We start from the raw sequence: 18,439 nt of genomic DNA on the forward strand, positions 1-18,439 counted from the left end.
TAAGGTGAGAGGGGCAACCTTGGGGCACAGTCTGATGCAGTGTCTCAGTGTCAAAGATGACCTAAAACAGAGATTGCATATCTGGTGTCCAATGCAGTTGGGTATTTTAGTTTTGTTTTGTTTTGTTTTCCCTTACTTCTTAGGGAACATTTCACAAGATTTGGGATCAGAGAAGTGATTTCTTATGAGAAAAATGTGTGAAATTAACTTCAGGACATTTTTTTCTATTATGTAAATGTACTAGGAGTTCCATGACTGTGTACACATTGAACCACTCCACAGGACTAACTTACATCACATCTGTACCCTCTACTATCTGCTTCCTGTGTTGACCATGCCTGGGTGGAGCTGCCTGGTGACAGGAGCAGGAGGGTTTCTGGGCCAGAGGATTGTGCAAATGTTGGCGCATGAGGAAGGGCTGCAGGAAATCAGAGCGCTGTTCAGGACCTTCAGTTCAAAACATGAAGAGAAATTGTCCAGTAAGTATCTCGGGACTGGGAGACATGAATGGGTTGTGGGGAGGGCTCCTTTGTCTAAAACATAAAAAACCACATGGATCTATAAACAACATTCACAGTTGGCACAACACAAAAGTCACTGCATAGTTGGATGAAGTGAATTCAGGCCTCACCCACAAGTGGAGTGGACAGTCAGGGGCAGGCCCTGGGCCTTTGGGTCTCTCTCCTATTCAGACACTGTAGATCAGTTTTCTCCTTTGCTAGAAGCTCTTCTATGTCCTAAATAGAATGGACTTGTCAATTTTTGCAATATTGTGTAATACTAACAAAAGATTATTAAACTAGAGACTTTAGCATTGGGTCCCTGCCTCTTTTAGATGCTCCTAATTTGTTCCATAGTTTATTTTTATTTACGACTAGAGAAAGACTGCAGTTTGCAGCAGGGAGAGCTTATAATATCAAGGTACATTTATGAAGGCTGTAGGGAAGGGGAGTGAAGAAGAAGAGAGGGAAATTAAAGAGCACATAGTGAGGGCCAGAGGACTTCATATGTGGCATCAGGAATCCTCCAATGTCTTTCCTATCATTCCTTCTCTCTGCCATTTATTCTCAAAGAAAATGACTGAGCACATTACTAGAGAAGTACTTTATATTTTTTCTGTTGTATCTCTCCACCCCTAGGCCAAGGGCAAGCATGGCATTGATAGTACAGGTTCCCAGCTGCTCCATTCTCTCATCCTCTGTGAAAGTAGCTGTGGAAGGGCCTCAACTCCTAGTGGGAGACCATTATCAATGCCACCTCTTCCTCCATACTCTACAGAGTTCATTTACACCCATTGCCTGGATCCCACACACCCATCCCTTGGCTTTGTCAGGCTGAGACTGGATCAAATCACCTATCAGACATCCCATAGTTTGATTTTGATTGCTCCTCCTTCCCAAAATGAACCTAATCCCAGAGGTGATCTGACTTTGTCCTACGAAAAACGAAGGTGATGGAAGCATGTCTTATTTTTCTATTGCTGGGATAAGACAATGAGACCACATAAGAGATGATTGGAGACTTAGTTTCAGAGGGTTAGAGCCTAAAACCATCATGGCAGGGAGCATGGCAGCTGACAGATGGGCATGGCACTGTGGCAGTAGCTGAGAGTTCATATCTAGATCCAAAACCACAAAGCAGAGAACTAAGTGGGAATAATCCAAGTCTTTAGAAGCCTCAATGGCTACCTCTAATGTCACACTATCTCCAACAAAGCCATACCTCCTAACTTTTCCAACAACTTGGGACCAAGTGTTCAGAGATATGAACCTACTGAGTTGTTCTCATTTAAATCACAAGTTAATGTCAAAATCCTTAAAACACATTTGAGGTTTAGAAAGAGTGGTTCACATTTATCTGAATTCCTTTGTCAAGTTTAATTTCATGTATTTGTATAATTAGCATCTCAAGATATGGACTAGTGTTGTTGGGTTAAAAGTAAGATTCTTCACAGTTTTGAGAAGCAACAGTTGCAAAATTTTAAAAGAAACACACAGGCAAAAGAAAAAAAAGAACAAAAGAAATTTTATTTTTATAGTAGTTTTGAGTCCCACACTCCAATATTTTTCATACAATTCATTTTTTGAGGAAATTATAAAATAATTAATTTGATTATTTTTAAAGTTTATAGTAATATTGTACTAAAATTATAACTGACAACATACATTCAAATATACCATATTTCCTAAGACTTATAAATCCTTGGAATATATATAAATGTATAGGCTCAAATACAGGTCTTATGTGCATGCCCCTTGGACTTGCAGAACCTTCTAAAATCCCAAAGTTAATAGTAAAACAAAAGTATTTAGGGCCTGGAGAGATGGCTCAGTGGTTAAGAGCACTGGATGTATTTCATTGGACCTGGGTTCAATTTACAGTACCAATACCACAGTTAACATCTGCAACTCCAGTTCTAGACATACATCAATGCACATAACACAAAAATTGTAGCCACCCACAGCTACATACTAACAGCTTGGGTTCCCTGGAAGAAGAGATGGGGATAGAAAACAAGGTGGCAAGGGAAACACATAGAGTCAAGGCATGATTTCTTACTCAACACTCAAACTTTAATGAATCTCTCCAAATATATATATAGGTAGGGCAAGACCTATAGGCTGGAAACTGGTTCTGCTTGTTCTGCAGGAGGCTGGAGTCAGGTGGCTGGGTTGCTATTCTTTGAGAACAATGGGTCAAACTCTCAAAGGCTGGGGGAGGTCACAATTCCTCCCTTTCCTTTAATTTTAAGAAAAAACAGTGGATAAATATCCATCAAAAGACAGCGGGCCTTAACCAGGAGGAGGAAACATTGACCTTGATTCCTCTTAAATATTGTATGACGTCTTTGCAGAGGAGGGGTAATAGGGTTCCTTATTATTATTTTAAGTACAACCTCTCAAAGTCAACCCCTATGCAATCAGGTGTGCTTCCAGGGAACTCAGAGCCTGAAAACATGGCCCTTCCCTTGCAGTGCTTTGCCTTGCACCTCTCACTGGTGCCCATGTCTGCTCACAAGCAGACACACATAGATCTGAGTTCTATGTGGCTCCTAAAAGGAGATCCACTTGTATAGGTTTTGAAGCCAGGGAGTCTGCAAGTGTCTTTAACAGACATGTGATTTTTCAATCCAGGTAAGCCTGGGTGAAGACAGCCAGTCTGCTTAACAAACAAGGTCCAGAGTTAAAGGTGGAACAGGATTAACTTCTGTGGATGTCCCTGAGGTATCCAATTCAGTTGCAAATTAGCAACTTAAAAGACACAAAGCCCTCTTGGGGCTGGAGAGATGGCTCAGCTGTGAAGAGCACCATTGCTCTTCCTGGGGTCCTGAGTTCAATTCCCAGCAACTACATGGGGGCTCACCTGTCATGGGGTCTGGTGCCCTCTTCTGGTATGTCTGAAGAGAGCAATGGGGGTGTACTCATATGTATTAAATAAATAAATAAATCTTTAAAAAAAAAAAAAACACAAAGCCTGGCCTCTGGGGTGGGGGAGGTAGCTTTGTGAATCAAGAGATAAGCTGTTACTTCTCAGGAAACATGGAAACTGTATTTTAAATTAACTCAGCTGGCTGAAGAAGATTGCTAGCCATCTTCATAATTGGAATCTCCAATATTGGATTTATTTCTAGACTAGTCTATGATTGAGTCAGCTGATCACATTAAAGGAAAGAGAAGAGTTATTATAACTCCTCCTTTAGATTAATTTTTCTAAGTTAGTTTAACGGTCTCCATGTTCTGTCCCACAAGGTCTAAAAGTTTGAAGCAAGGCAGTTTATCTAATCTGAGACATTGGCAAGTAAAGTCATCATTGTCAGGGCTCAGCAAGCCCACAGTCAGCTTATGTTCAGCATGCCACACCAATCACTCTGGCAGCTAGCATGCTTCTGCAGCATTCTGTGGAAAAAACACAAACACGCCTTCTTCCCCATATCACATACGTGATCAGGATCATGCCATAGGCCAATAAGTGGATCCCTCCATCTCACCTAGGCATGAGCATGCCTAGTTATAGGATGCTACAGACTCTCATCAAGGAGTTTCTTGGCATCCAAATTTTAAATTTTTCTTAAAAATATACAAGCATAACTTAAATGATAAGCATGGGGATACTGTTCCCCCTCTCTTTTCTTTTTTAAGAAGATATTGTTTAAATTTTTTATATTACCTCATCCTTGAGGATTAGAAAGAATTAAATTGTCAAAGACATCTCAAATATTTGATGCTTGTAAAAGCCAGTTCCACTGTCTGTTTTAATTTAAGTTGGAACACCAAGCATAGACAATGATGTAGGCAGCAAGCATAGAAAATAAACATAACATTTTTAGTTGCTTTTCCTGTCAGAGCAGATGCAACTACAAAACCTAAAACTGTATCATTAATCACATGCACATATTTTAATTTTCTAAAATTAGAAATATGATTATCATTTATCTGCAATAGTTGATTAAGTACTCTAGAATTAACACTATTATGTGGTATAGGTAGAAATTGAGGACAACAAGAATAAGTCTTTACAATTTGATGTGCACATTTTCTAAAAATATAAAATTATTTTTAAGCCATTATTATTTTGATGATATAAAAAATATGCTTGTGTGGCCAATTGTTTCTATGTAAGGCCTATGGTCTGCCTGGGATACAAATCTCTTGTGACCTTACCTTAAAGGAGGACCTTACCTTACCTTGTCCTGGCAATCTAGAATGAGCACTTTTTTCCAGATTTATTAATTTATTATATATCAGTATACTGTAGCTGTCTTCAGACACACCAGAAGAGGGTGTCAGATCTTATTACAGGTGGTTGTGAGCCACCATGTGGTTGCTGGGAATTGAACTCTTATATTTTATGGCTGAGAGCCTAGCCTTTAACGGCTGAGCCATCTCTCCATCCCCTGGATCAGCTTTCAAATATCATTTGAAATATTTGAGGACAAATATTTAGTCATTTATAGAATATATCTATGTTCTACTAAGTCATTTAACTTAGAAGAACAGTCATTTAAAGAACATATCTTTTTAATTTGAATTGTATTTGCATAAATAATTTAAAAATTAGCAGTATCGAAAAAGAAACAATTTCAAGTAATTGTTAACCATTTCATATATATATATATATATATATATATATATACAGCAGATATATTCCTTATAGTATGCATGTAAAGAAATATAAAAGCATGGATGGAAGCAAATTGTAACAATTTATCTTTTTGGATAACAATTATTAATTTTGCCTAAAAAGGCTTGCCATGTAATAGATCAAATATCAGTACTCTGCAATGACCAATTTGATTGTCGTTTGAAACAAGGAACAAAGGTTTCATCAGGTTCTTAAAACATTCCTTTTAAAATACCTTTATGATTTTATCTTATAACATTTTACTAACACACCAATATCTTTATTGGAGGATGTAAAACTTTGCTTGGAGATGAAAAAAGCTTGGAGATGAAAATGTTCTCTTTACTACTGAATGGCAGTGGACACATAACAAACTGTTGACAAATGCTTACAGTAGCTTCCTCCAAGTTATGCCTCTCACTGTTTATTTTGCATCTACCTTAAAAATATCAGAGGCTTAAATCCTCTTGTGGCAAGCTTAAAGCAGTGTCTTAGCCAATTAATTTATCCTAACGCCTTTTGAAAATCATTTACTTAAAAATTTTAAAAGCCCATTGTTAAGAGCAAAGACCTGTAATAAAATTCTGTGAACGATATACACTGAAAGATTTAAGATCCTAGCTTATTGTATTGAAGCAGAGACAAAACATTTTTTTCTCACATAAGGGAAGGCAATTAGCCATTTCTTGAGGAAAAACTTTCTAATGAAATTGCTTTATTGTTACTTTAAAGTTAGCTCATTGGAAACAAATGCCCCTACAATTAACAGGATCCACAAATTTAAAAAAAAAAAACCTTTAAATCTATAATAATTTTGTATGGAGACGGCGGGACAAATTTTAATGACTTCATAAGTTCTACATAGGCTTATTAATCTTTCACAGATCTTAAATTTGAACTATATTATGAACCACACCTGGATAAGTCTGTCAAGAATGTTCTTTTGGCCAAAAATTCCCTAGGCGGAGGGGGGGGGGTCTGCAAGACAAAAGCAGTTCCTCAAAAACTTCTACTTAGACAGCTCTGAGTTTGCATTAACTCAAATGTAAATATCTTCTGATCTGAGTCTATTTTCTCTAAGGCCAGACCCACACCCATCCTGCAAGGGCTTTGTATGAGGGTCGAATAACAAAAAGAACCTGTAATTTCAGGATTCCCAGAAAAATTCTACTAGTTTTTTCTTAGTAGTCAAAGGAGCCTGTTTGATATCAAATAAATTTCCACTGAGATCTCCTTTTTTATCTTGGGGGGTTAAATTTTGCTTTTACCACCATACCAATAAACTTGTGAGAAAGTCACAACAGGCCCATTCTGGCCACAGCTGTTTTTAACCTTATCACTCTTAAAATCATCTTAATTACAAAATATGTTAAGAATTGGGAGCCCTTAACCAGACTGCAAACTGCAGCCAATGGCACACTGGCTATTTTTTATCGTAACTCTTAATTTTCTATTTCAATATTAAAGCATAACTACAATCTTGGAAAGCAAAACCCAATTTTAAACAATCTATTATCTTTTAAATCAATGGCAAATGCATTACTTTTACACTACAAAGTTTATCTGCCAGTTCTTATGTTCGAATATATGACAGTGTAACTTATTAAAGAGACATTATTTTAAATCTTATTCCTTATAAGTCTAATTTCTAGATTAAGATTCACATAAAACATTATGCCAATTTAGAAGTATCTTAGAGGCCTGTTTTTTCCTGGATTGGGTCATGCCACATGGTACTGTTTAAGATGGCTCCAACCCTGATTTACCAGTTTTAAATTAACATTTTGTTACCAACATTATACCTTTTAAATCATAACCAATAACTTTAACTCTATAGTCAAGATATGTAAAACCTTATACCTTTAAACCAAACCATTTTCTTTCTTTTTTTAGCTATAACTTGGAGAGAATAAAAAGCACTTTGAACCCAAAATCACAATTGTAGAGATTTTTCTAGGAGAAATAACCATTAACCCACTTGCCCTAGAATTTGAGATGCTGGCCATTTTAGAAGCAGCTTTTTTTCCCTCCAGCCATGTTTGACTCCTAGTTGAGTACAGGGCAGTTTAAATCAGCCTCCGCTGTGTAAACTGTGGCTAGATTAAGAGATAGATCACCAGCAGATGAAATTTTTACCAATTTTTCTTTTTAACATGAAATACAGTACAATAATCATTCAAGCAATGAAACAAAGACACAAATTGACACATACAACTGGTGCACCAAGGGCAAAAAATACACAGAGAGAGATGCACACTGTACAGTACTATGAATATTTCCAGTAGGGTCGACAGAGGAAACTGGACCTCTCTCTATTTCCACTTTTCCCTAGGAGAGTTTTAAAATACATTTTCCTTCTCTCTTTCTCTCTCATTTTTCAAACCTTCCTGAAGCAGCTCTTGAAGACTGCGGGCAAATGCCTATTTTCAAACCCTTTTCCTTTCACCTGAAACAGCTCTTAAAGACTGTGGACAAATGCTTATAAAGTTCCTGCCCCATTTTCCACTGTCTGCCCCTAAGTGATTTCAGTGTTGGGTCTACGCTGCATCACTTAGTCTGTATCCTTCTGCACCTATAGTTGCTCACTGTTCAGGATACCATCTTTTTCCATTTTCTGTGAAGCTTCAGGAAGGCAGGGTCACCTCAGAAGGCTTTCCCATGTCCAGCCTCACATTGGGCATCATTCTGTAACTGCCCTCAGCCACAGAGAACTCGGTCCCTGGAAGAGAAGCTGGGGATAGATGGGGGTGGGGGTGAAGAAAAGAACAGAGGCCAGGAAAACCCAATTGCTGATCAAGGCCCCAAGTTTAATGGCGGTCTGACAATTTAAGGCTTTTGGGGTGAGTCCCTACCCCCAAACTCCGGAGTGTGTTCTGGGGAAGTGGTCTGGCTATTCATTGGGCATTGGCTCCACTACTCAGGCAGCTGGGTGGGTCACCTGCTTAATTGAAGAATTCATAGAACTGGAGGAACAATGGGTAAATCTTTTCTTAAAGCATAAAAAGAATTTAATTTTTAGTTTGGAAAATATAGACATGTTAAAGTATTTGGTAAAAATTACACAACACAAAAAAAATCACAAGAACATGAAAAATAAATAAATAGAAACACAAAGCACAAGAGATATCTGAAGCTGGATTGGCCACCTGCACCAGAGAGGCGTCAGAGAAGAGGCACAGCTCTCCCCTAAGATGAAATATAAGAAACCTCAATGTGCTTCATGGAGAAGTGAGCATTGGCTGGAAGGAGACAGAAGGACAATAGAGCCTTCATTAGGCAGATGTGTGTCCTGAGGCTTGTTCCTGTAGCTTCCTGTGGTTCCCCAACCTATACCAGGGACATCAAAATGAATGTCTGATATCATGAGATAGTTGGGAAAGGAAAAAGCAAACTAAGAAAATCATGTGGAAAATATGAAGCTAAAGCCAGGTAAAGAATTAGTACAGGCTGCGTAGGCACATGATGATTTTGTGAGTTAATTTGGGTGACACAGTAATGGCTAGTATCATCCAAAAGATAAAAAGGAACGCAAAGACACTGATGTACCCTTTGCCACTGGCTACAAGCCTGCAGTGGGGTCCAATTGAGGCTGCCTCATTTACAAGGATCTATCTGATAAGAAATGCTCACCTAAACCCATCATTTAAGACCATTCTGAGTTCTCTCACCAAAAAAAAAAAAAAAAAAAAAAAAACTCCTATTTCCTCTCTGTATTGGTGCAGGCTGCATGGGTACGTGATGACTTTGTGAACTAATTTGGGTGACATAGTGATTGCCAGTATCATCCAAAAGATATCAGAGGAACCCAAAGATACTCATGTACCCTTTGCCACTGGCTATAAGCCTGCAGTGTGGTCCAGTTGAGGCTGCCTCATTTACAAGGATCTATTTGATAAGAAATGCTCACCTAAACCCATCATTTAAGCCCATTCTGAGTTTTCTCACAGAAACTCCTATTTTCTCTGTGTAATACACATAACACTTCCTTTATACACAGCACAGACCCAGAAAGTATCAAGACCTATCAGGGCAAGGTTAAAATGCCCATCTTTGTTTCTTCCTCTTCTGGATCCTGCTGACTGGAACTTCGGAGGACATAATCTGGTGAACCTGTTGCTTGTTCACATGTCTCTCATGTGAACCTGTGCAGTTTATAACCCACCCCCTGACTGCTGTTACAGCTTCCCAAGGCAGGACTCTGGCTCTGTTTCTCCTTCAAATCCACACATGACTTCCCCATTCCCTATCAATTAAATCCTATTCTCCCTCCTAACATTTGAGTGCCACCACCTCTCCAGTTACTTTAATGGATGTAGGAATTTCCCATAACTCTGTTTATGTGTAAAGCACAAATGGCATCTTACTGCTCAGGTGCATTTTCTAGAAAGAGATGGGGTGGAAATAGATGCTTCCTCTTTTCCTACAAATGCTACATTCTGATTTTTGAGTGTTTATGCTTCCTTCAGTAGAAAGGCCTCCTCCCCAGTATCTTCTCACCATGACTGCTCTTGAAGGTCTACATAACTAACACCTGTGTCAGGAAATTTCCATCCCAGGCAGAAAGATTTCCAAGGACTTCCTTTGTGTCCACAGAGCTGCAGACAAAGGCCAAGGTGACAGTACTGAAGGGTGACATTCTGGATGCCCAGTGCCTGAGGAGAGCCTGCCAGGGCATCTCTGTTGTCATCCACACTGCTGCTGCTGTTAACCCCTTTGGTGCCGATTCCAGACAGACCATCCTAGATGTCAATCTAAAAGGTATAGTACCTGAAGGGGATATAGAGCAGGCTGGAAAATGAAAACCCTGAGACAGGTTGGGGAGGGAGGCCCCTACATTGGAACATCTGGAGGAAGAGTTGGAGCAGGTGGGAAAATTAGGATGTCCCAACAGGATTAGGACAGAAAGGGAAGGGCCAACCATGGGATACCTGCTGTGATCTGAGTAGGTCAGATGCATCTGCTCAACAGCCCAGCTGGCAGAACTCAGGACTATTGTCCTCAGTGTTTAGAAAAAGAAACCAGGCTGAGAGAGGAAGGAACAGTGACACCAGGGGTAGTCAGTAGAACTGAAAGGTTATAAAGCCACACCCATGACACTCCACCTGCCAGGAAAGTTCTCCTGCCTCTCCACAAAAAGTGACTGGACTCCTTTGCCAAATTCTTGATGTCCATTCACTCACTGTCTCTACAAACCACACACTGACCTTTCTGTCCCTAGAGAGCCTTCAATGCTGCTCTATATAATCTGCCCAGAAAAAAAAAAAAGTGTTTTCTTAACTGCAATTGTTTTCTGATTTCCACATTATCATCTCTTCAGGTCAGCATTAATCTATTCTTGAAGATCAATCCTAGGCAGAGTTTAGGATCTCTCCTCCTTAGATCCCATCCCTAAATGGGATCCCTAAATGCCTCAGAATGGAGATTTCCATTCAACTTTAAATAAAGGATTTTACCATATAAAATAACGACACTGCTTCCTGACAGTCTTTGAAGCATCACTATATTCCAAGGTCCCACCTGCCATAGATACTCTCCAGGACCTCCAAATGAAGTGACTTGTTCTTTTTCTAAATCAACTAATTATTGGGGCATGCCCATAACCAAACTACAATGATCCCTTTTAGTTCTACATAGCTGCCCCTCTCATCATCACTGTAGTATGCTGCTATGGGTAACTAGATTCCCATTTCTGTATTAATTCTTACTTCATGAGGAAAATACACCAGCCTTAGATGTCTGATGATGAGAGTATACTGCATACCCAGATGTAATGCTACACATCTGTAGTCCTAGCACTCAGGACTCTGAATCAGAACAATCATGCCTTCCAGCTCAGTCTGGGTTGTATACTAGCACTCTATCTGGAAAATAAAATACAATCAAAATACATATTTCCCATAAGCCTTGGGCAATATAGCTGAGTGGGCATGATGAAGATTCTGAACTACCTCTGACAATACAGTACCTTGCATTTTTTAATTAAAACTCCACTGTCCTTTAATCTTATGAAATGCATAATGATTAGCAACTCTTGTTTTATTTGGTGAGGAAGTCCTTTATAAATAAATGTTTGTTGTTTCTAGGGATCAAAGCAAAGGCTCAATCACTGAGCAGTATCCCCAAAATAAAGTATTGATGTCAGTTTTTAGAACACATGAAGGAACACATTTCCAGAAGAAAAATCCAGGGACATATTTTCTGAGGTAAAAATGCTGGTTAGTTTCTGTCAGCTTGACACACAGTAGTCACCTAAAATGAAGGAACTTCAGCTGAGGAATGGCTCCCATCAGACTGACCTGTGGGTGTTTCTGTAGGTTATTTTCTTGATTGGCGATGGATATTAGAGGGCTGGAAGGGCTATGACACCGCCCAAAGGGCTGTCAAGGCGAAGCAGAAGGTCCTGGGTCATCTATGTAAGCATCTTGAGCAGCCATGGGAAGCAAGGGAGGGAAGAGCACTGGGACATCTGCCTTCCTTCCTGCAGTGACTTTCCTCCATGATGAACTGTAATTTGGACATACGAGCCCTACAAACCCTCCCCTCCCCCTAGTTCCTTTGGTCATGGTGTTTATCACAGCAATAGAAAGCAAGTTAGGACAGTGTCTCAGGGATAGGGGCCTTGTCTAACATGCAAAAGAACCTAGGTTCCATCCCTAGTATTCAAACAAAGTACAAACAAACACATAGAGATATAAACAGAGAGAGAAAGAGCTTTATAAATTAAGAAACCTCAATTTGTAAATCTGGAAATCCCTTGTTTGCAGAATCTACATGTCACCTCTATTAATTTTGGAGTTAATTTTGGCTATATATAGAATGGCAGGTTTGAGTCAAGATCAGGTGAGAATGCATTTAGTCTTTAGTAGCCCTTCCACTGGACTTGGGATGGAGACCCATCTGACCCCATTGCCACAGTGGCCCTTTGTCTTACTTGGTAGCGGTAATGGTGAGCTTCCTATGAGCAGGTACTCAGCTCCTGTTGGATGCTTGTGTGGAAGCCAGTGTGCCAGCCTTCATCTACAGCAGCTCAGTATCTGTGGCTGGGCCGAATTCCTACAAGGAGATCATCCTGAACGGCCGTGAGGAAGAGCATCATGAAAGTACATGGCCTGACCCATACCCATACAGCAAAAAGATGGCTGAGAAGGCAGTGCTGGCAGCCAGTGGGAGCCTCCTGAAAAACGGGGGCACTTTGCACACTTGTGCCCTAAGGCCTCCGTTCATCTATGGGGAAGAATGTCAAGCCATTTTGACTGTTGTGAATACAGCACTCAAGAACAACAGCAAAATTAAGAAATATGCCTCATTCTCCATAGCCAACCCAGTGTATGTGGGCAATGCAGCATGGGCTCACATTCTGGCTGCCAGGGGCCTTAGAGACCCCAAGAAATCCCCAATCATCCAAGGACAGTTCTACTATATCACAGATGACACTCCTCACCAAAGCTATGATGATTTAAATTACACCCTGAGCAAGAAATGGGGCTTCTGCCTTGATTCCAGCTGGAGCCTTCCCCTGCCCTTGCTCTACTGGCTTGCCCTCCTGCTGGAAACTGTGAGCTTCCTGCTACGACCAGTCTACAATTATAGGCCACCCTTTAACCGCTTCTTGGTCACAGTACTAAATAGTGTGTTCACTTTCTCCTACAAGAAAGCTCAGCGAGATCTGGGCTATGAGCCACTTGTCAGCTGGGAGGAGGCCAAGCAGAAGACCTCACAGTGGATTGGGACGCTAGTGGAGCAGTACAGGGAGACACTGAAGAAAAAGTCTCAGTGATGTGAAGAGGGTGGGGACATGGCCCTGAGTTTTATCAGATCCTCCAGAAAGGGACTTAGAAACAACCCAACTCTTACAATTCTATTGTACACACTGTCCAACTTGTCTTTAGGTCACCAGAAGCCTTGCAAGTCACTGGCCCAGTTACAACCTTTCAGCCCTAAGCACTTGCCCAGCAATGCAGGCTGTTATGCCTTAGCTGCTGTAACCAAAGACTCAGTTGCTCATACTGAATTGCCTGGAACCTCTTGTAGGTTAGAATGTCACTGGGCCTTCCACTTCCCCCCTCCATGTACTAAAGCATTTCTTGTCTGAGAAAATTCCCATTCCTTTAAGAAGCTCAAAGAAAAGAACAATAAAATGTTGTAATGCTTAATCTGGAAAAGGTGTGTGTTTGATCATTCTAGTATCCAGCTTTCTTTTCTATATCCAGTTAAGTCCATAGTCAAGGCTGTAGAATGTGACTCCTACTTAGTTGGGCCCAAGCATTGGCCAAACATCTAATCTAGAGTGCTTCAGTTCAGCATTCCCAAGTCACACACAGAATCTTGTTCCTGGTCTTAGGAAATTAGAACGCTCCTCTGTCTGAGTGGTTGAGCTCACACTGGCTGTGGGGGGCAGGGGACAGCACCACCCTAGAGGACAGTCTCCCCTCTATGGCAAGCCTTGCCTCCCTTGCTCTCCCTCCTTAATGCACCTGTGCACAGGACTCTCTAGAACCAGAAGAAGCCTTGAGAGGTGGCCAGGAAGGAGGTCATGGGCACTATAGCAAATGGCCCCTAGCTAAAGAGATGATCTAAGAGTCTCCATCTAGTGAACCCCTGCAAAATGTATCTCCTATCGAGCCATAGTGTGAAAATATACTATCCCCACACTATCCCCACATCTATTGCAACTGCCTCCCCCTCTTGTTTCATCCATTTCCCATCTCCTCTCTCCTTTATCACCTTAGCCTCTTTCATTGAACTCTCTCTCTCTCTCTCTCTCTCTCTCTCCCATCCCTCCCAGTTTCTCTGAGCAAAGGAAGCCAGTCAAGACATGTTTGAGGTCTTACATGATAATGGAGTTGGTAGCTGACCTCAACTCCCACAGGGAGCTGAAAGAAGCCCTGTCTGCTCCACCAGACAGCCCCAAACCGAAGGCATCGCACGGGACATGGTGTAGAGGGAACCAAACTGCTTGTCTCGTGTAACACCTGAGATTGAAAATCGGAGTCTCAATTTCTACCCCTCCCATTTCTATCTATCTGTCTGTCTGTCCATCTGTCCATCCACCTGTCTGCTCATGTGCATATGGGTGTTTTGACAGCATATATGTCTGTGCACTCAGTATATACAATACATGTCTGGTTCCCTCAGAGGGTAGAAGAGAGGTTCAGATTCCCTGGGACTAGTTTACAGACAGTTGTGTCACTTGCCTGCCATGTGGTATTTCAGACAGAAGTAAAATCTCACCCAGCATCAAAACTTCTTTCTCCCCACCACCACCACCACATTAAGTAATGTTTATAGGTTGGGACTGAGCTCCCATACTACAGTTAGGAGGCAAAACCATGCTGAAGTTCTATACAGCAAACCAAACCTATGAGTCCTGATTACTGAGAGAGAGAGAGAGAGAGAGAGAGAGAGAGAGAGAGAGAACAGCACAGCACAATTTCACAAAGGTTATGAACAGAGTAGGAAGTCCACTTTGCTTCTCACTTACAAAGAGACAGTCTGGAAAGAATCTGCCTTTCCCTGCCTCTGTCATATCAAGAAACCCTTAATTCGGCTTACTGGACAATGTCCTATGGTATAAAGGGAGGAGTTGCCTGTTTCTGGGAGTAAAGGTAAATTCTAAGCCAGATTTCTGACCACAGCTTGTTTTACGTTTGTGTTTTGACTCCTGCATCCGTCAATTCTTTGTGTTGGACAGTCAGTGAGGATACAGCCACAGCATGCACTCTGTAAAGGGAAGGAAAAACACTCAGGAATCGCCTGCCATGGCTCACGTAGAGCTCATCACTGGACATCCAGGCTGTAGGCACATACAACCCAGGCGCCTTGCAAAGAGTGAGTGTCCATCCACCCTGGGGAACGGAACACCTTCCCCAAGCCTGTTTGTTAGCTCAGAGGAAAACTGCGACTGGTGGGGAATGAATGGATTTTCCATCTTGATTTTTAGCCTACTTGAGATCCCTCATTGATCCACTGGTCCAGTTTCTCAGAGGAAAGTAGCCTCCAAAGCTGCAACGAGGGTGAGTGGAAAGAAAGGAGGTGAACTGGTTTGTGTATCTGACTTGATAAGGCCTTAGAACGCTTTGGATAACAAAGACCTCCTTTCTTACTCAACCTGGACAGAGTGGCTGTTAAGAGTGCCAACACACAAGAGCCATGCATTTCACACAAATCAACACAAGGTGGCAGTGAAGGCCCAGAAAGAATGGCTGCAGCCCTGTTCAATGTAAGCCTCTTTTCCTTTCCCCTGGATTCTGTGGCCAGGGAGTAAGGGAAGTGCTTGCCTGCAGGTGTGTGACAACTGTGGTTGAAGATAATGGAACCGAGCAGAAGGTGCCTGGGAAAGCTTCAGATAACCGGAGGAACTTGGAAAGGAGGGCCAGGTGTACAGGTGTGTGTGGGGGGTAGGGGGGCAGATCGGGGAAGGCAATAAAAGAGGCTGGACACCACTTAAGCAGGGTTGGCTGAGAGACATGAGATGTCTCAGACACCCGACAGAGCTAAGCACTAGACAAGCGTGTCCTCTGGGGACCCGGGAGGTCCAATGAATGGTCCAATGAAAGGCCACCTGGGGGAGAGTGGTAATCCATGCTTCATCTTCCATCTTCAAATCCAGGAGTGTGAGCTTTAGGCAGTAGAGGGGGTGCAGCTCAAGAGAGTGAGAAAGAGAGTTCTTCATGCAGGTGTGAAACCCTTAACAAGATGTGGGAGAGGTGTATCTGTATCCCCTTGACTTGAGTCCTAAGTTCACACCTCAGCAAAATCTGAACTTTCAGAAAGCTTGATATGAGCTTTGATTTTAAACAAATGTGATGTGATGGAAAAGAAATATCCAAAGTGCCGGGCGGTGGTGACTCATGCCTTAATCCCAGCACTTGACAGAGACCGACAGATACCTTTATAAGTTCGAGGTCAGCCTGGTCTACAAGGTGAGTTCCAAGACAGCCAGGCCTACATAGAGAAAACCTGTCTCAGAAAAAGAGGAGGAGGAGGAAGAGGAGGGAAGGAAGAGGAGGAGGGGGAAGAAGAGGAGAAGTTGTACTGGTGATATGAGAATTTAAAAAAAAAAAGTATTTTATGCTGAACCTGGGACCTCTGGCCTGTTTCTCATCTCTGATTCAGACTCGTGGTTTAGCAGAAAGAGAAGAAAACATGACATCTTGTAGGGGCTCTGGACAGGAAGGTGCACAGTGTCGAGGGAAAGGGCAGGATCTAAGGGATGTCTGCATTCTCCCTGGACGGGGAAGTAAACACCGCCAGCTCTAGCAGTGAGTAGTGAGTGTGTCAGGAGCTAGACTAGCTAGTACTCAGTGACTCAGGCCCTGCTCAGTGCGCCATGGAAAGCGGTGAGTGCTTAGCTTCAGCCTCCTGGAAAGCCTTCTGGGCAAAGAGTAGAAGAGATGAAGGGATACCCCAAGAATCTAGCAGCAAAATGGAGGCCTGGTATTTGTGACTGTAGCAAAACAGAATCAGGTCTAATGAGTCAGTCCTGGGGCTGAATGGACAGGGCATCAGGATCTAGGGTCCTCACCGTAGAGGCATGGGCTCATTTGTCCCAGATACAAACCCAACATCACCCACAGCCTTCTCTGTGCTGACTAGTTTTTTGTTTTTGTCCCCCCCCCCCCCCCCGCCCCCAGACAGGGTTTCTCTGTCCTGGAACTCACTCTATAGACCAGGCTGGCCTCAAACTCAGAGATCCACCTGCTTCTGCCTCCCAAGTGATAGGATTAAAGGCGTGAGCCACCACAGCCTGGCTGTGCTGACTAGTTTTAACCATGGTCTCGATGTGGCCTTGAATCATCTGGGAAAAGAGCCTTAAGGAGGAATTACAGAGCCCCAAGTGGCCCATGTGCATGTCTGTTCTTAATCAAGGTGGGAAAGGCTTGAGACAGAAGAAAGCTCTAGGGGGCAGAAGCAGCAAGCAGGCCCTGTGGATACAGTGGCTCCTCTCAGCTCTTGACTATGTATGTGGTGTGACTACACTCTTAAGGCCCTGCCTTGATTTACCCAAAATGATGGACTGTCACCTGAGATTGTACCTACAACAAATAAACTCTTTTTGCTGATGCTGCTTCTGGTCAGGGCATTTGTCATAGCAACAGAAATGAAGCTAAAAACTAAGCATTCAGTCCCATCCCCTCAAACTCCAAATCCTGCCTGCTTTCCCTTGTCTCTGGTAGCCTAGCTTTGCTTCAGTCATCAACATTCCTTGTGCCATTCCCCGTCAAGGCCTTACTGCCTGGATAGGCGTTCACGACATCCTTATCCCATCCCCAGATGGATCCTTTGGATGGTTCATCATTACGTTGAAACTTGAAGCTTCCTACACACACTGCTTTTCCATGTGAGCATGGCAGGACACAGTATCCCTTCTGCTTACAAGATGGCCGGTTGGCCTGACAGCCCATCCTTCTCATTCCCCCCACTGGCCAGAACATCTCTTTTTACTGCCCTCTATCTTGTGCATATCTAATTACACTGTACATATTGATTCTTATATTCCACGCCTCCTCTGCATAGCCCTGTGCTGAGGGTAAAGTCATCATATTTGCAAGGTAGGAGTGTGTGTGTGTGTTTGTGTGTCCAAAATCATATGTATGCCACCAATGCTTGACACAGACAGCATACAAGAAGGAAGGGAAGAGAGGAGAAGAGAGGGGAGACAGGAGGGGAGGGAGAAGGGAAAGGTTGGGGGGAACAAGTTTAAAGAAATGGACAAAGGCAATAAAATAGAACAAAAGGCACTGTAGGGGGCAGATGAAGGAAGGAGAGGAAAGCAGACAGTTTTGGGTGACAAAAGAAAATATGACTTCAACAAAAGTGACTTCAACATTTCAGTGAACCTGAACAAGTCATCATTGTGAGCATCAGAGCAAGGAGACAGCGCTGGAGGCATTGTGGGAATAAGTACTCATTCTTGTTACCTGTAAAGGAGAGAGGGAGTGGGCAAGAGGGAGGGGGCAGGAGGGAGGGGGCAGGAGGGAGGGAGGGGGGAGAGATAGGAATGGAAGTAGACGGACCTGAGAAGAAAGCAGAGGAGACTTCTATGAAGGCAAATACCAACTTCAAAGATTGCAAGGGGCATGAAAATTTGATAAAGTTCTAAAGTAAAATAATGCCAATGCTAATCTATGTTTAAAAAAATGATAAAAGTTGGTCTTTAAAAGGTGACAAAATTTAAGCACTCCAACTCAGGGACACCTTCAGGGAAGTAGGAGTCGGTCCCTCTGGAAGGGAGTACTTTGCACAATATTGACAAACTCTGGAGAGGTTGAGAGGAAGTTCTCCTCCCAGTCCCCGCAGCACCCCAGTCTCTCCCAGT

The 18,439-nt window shown here is 42.4% G+C and overlaps 1 protein-coding gene across 2 annotated transcripts; it reads left to right on the forward strand.

Moving 5' to 3' along the window:
* The first annotated feature begins 334 nt into the window (after positions 1–334).
* Positions 335–12,898, forward strand: LOC127682178 (NADPH-dependent 3-keto-steroid reductase Hsd3b5). 2 transcript variants are annotated; one of them, XM_052178570.1, is made up of 3 exons: positions 335–479; positions 9,715–9,879; positions 12,087–12,898. In XM_052178570.1, the coding sequence occupies exons 1-3, from the start codon at positions 335–337 to the stop codon at positions 12,896–12,898; spliced, it is 1,122 nt and encodes a 373-aa protein (XP_052034530.1). The 2 variants fall into 2 exon arrangements, with proteins under 2 accessions (XP_052034530.1, XP_052034531.1); XM_052178571.1 differs by lacking the exon at positions 9,715–9,879.
* Positions 12,899–18,439: the final 5,541 nt, after the last annotated feature.

This window comes from Apodemus sylvaticus, chromosome 4 (assembly GCF_947179515.1).
Source record: "Apodemus sylvaticus chromosome 4, mApoSyl1.1, whole genome shotgun sequence".
Classification (NCBI taxonomy): domain Eukaryota; kingdom Metazoa; phylum Chordata; class Mammalia; order Rodentia; family Muridae; genus Apodemus; species Apodemus sylvaticus.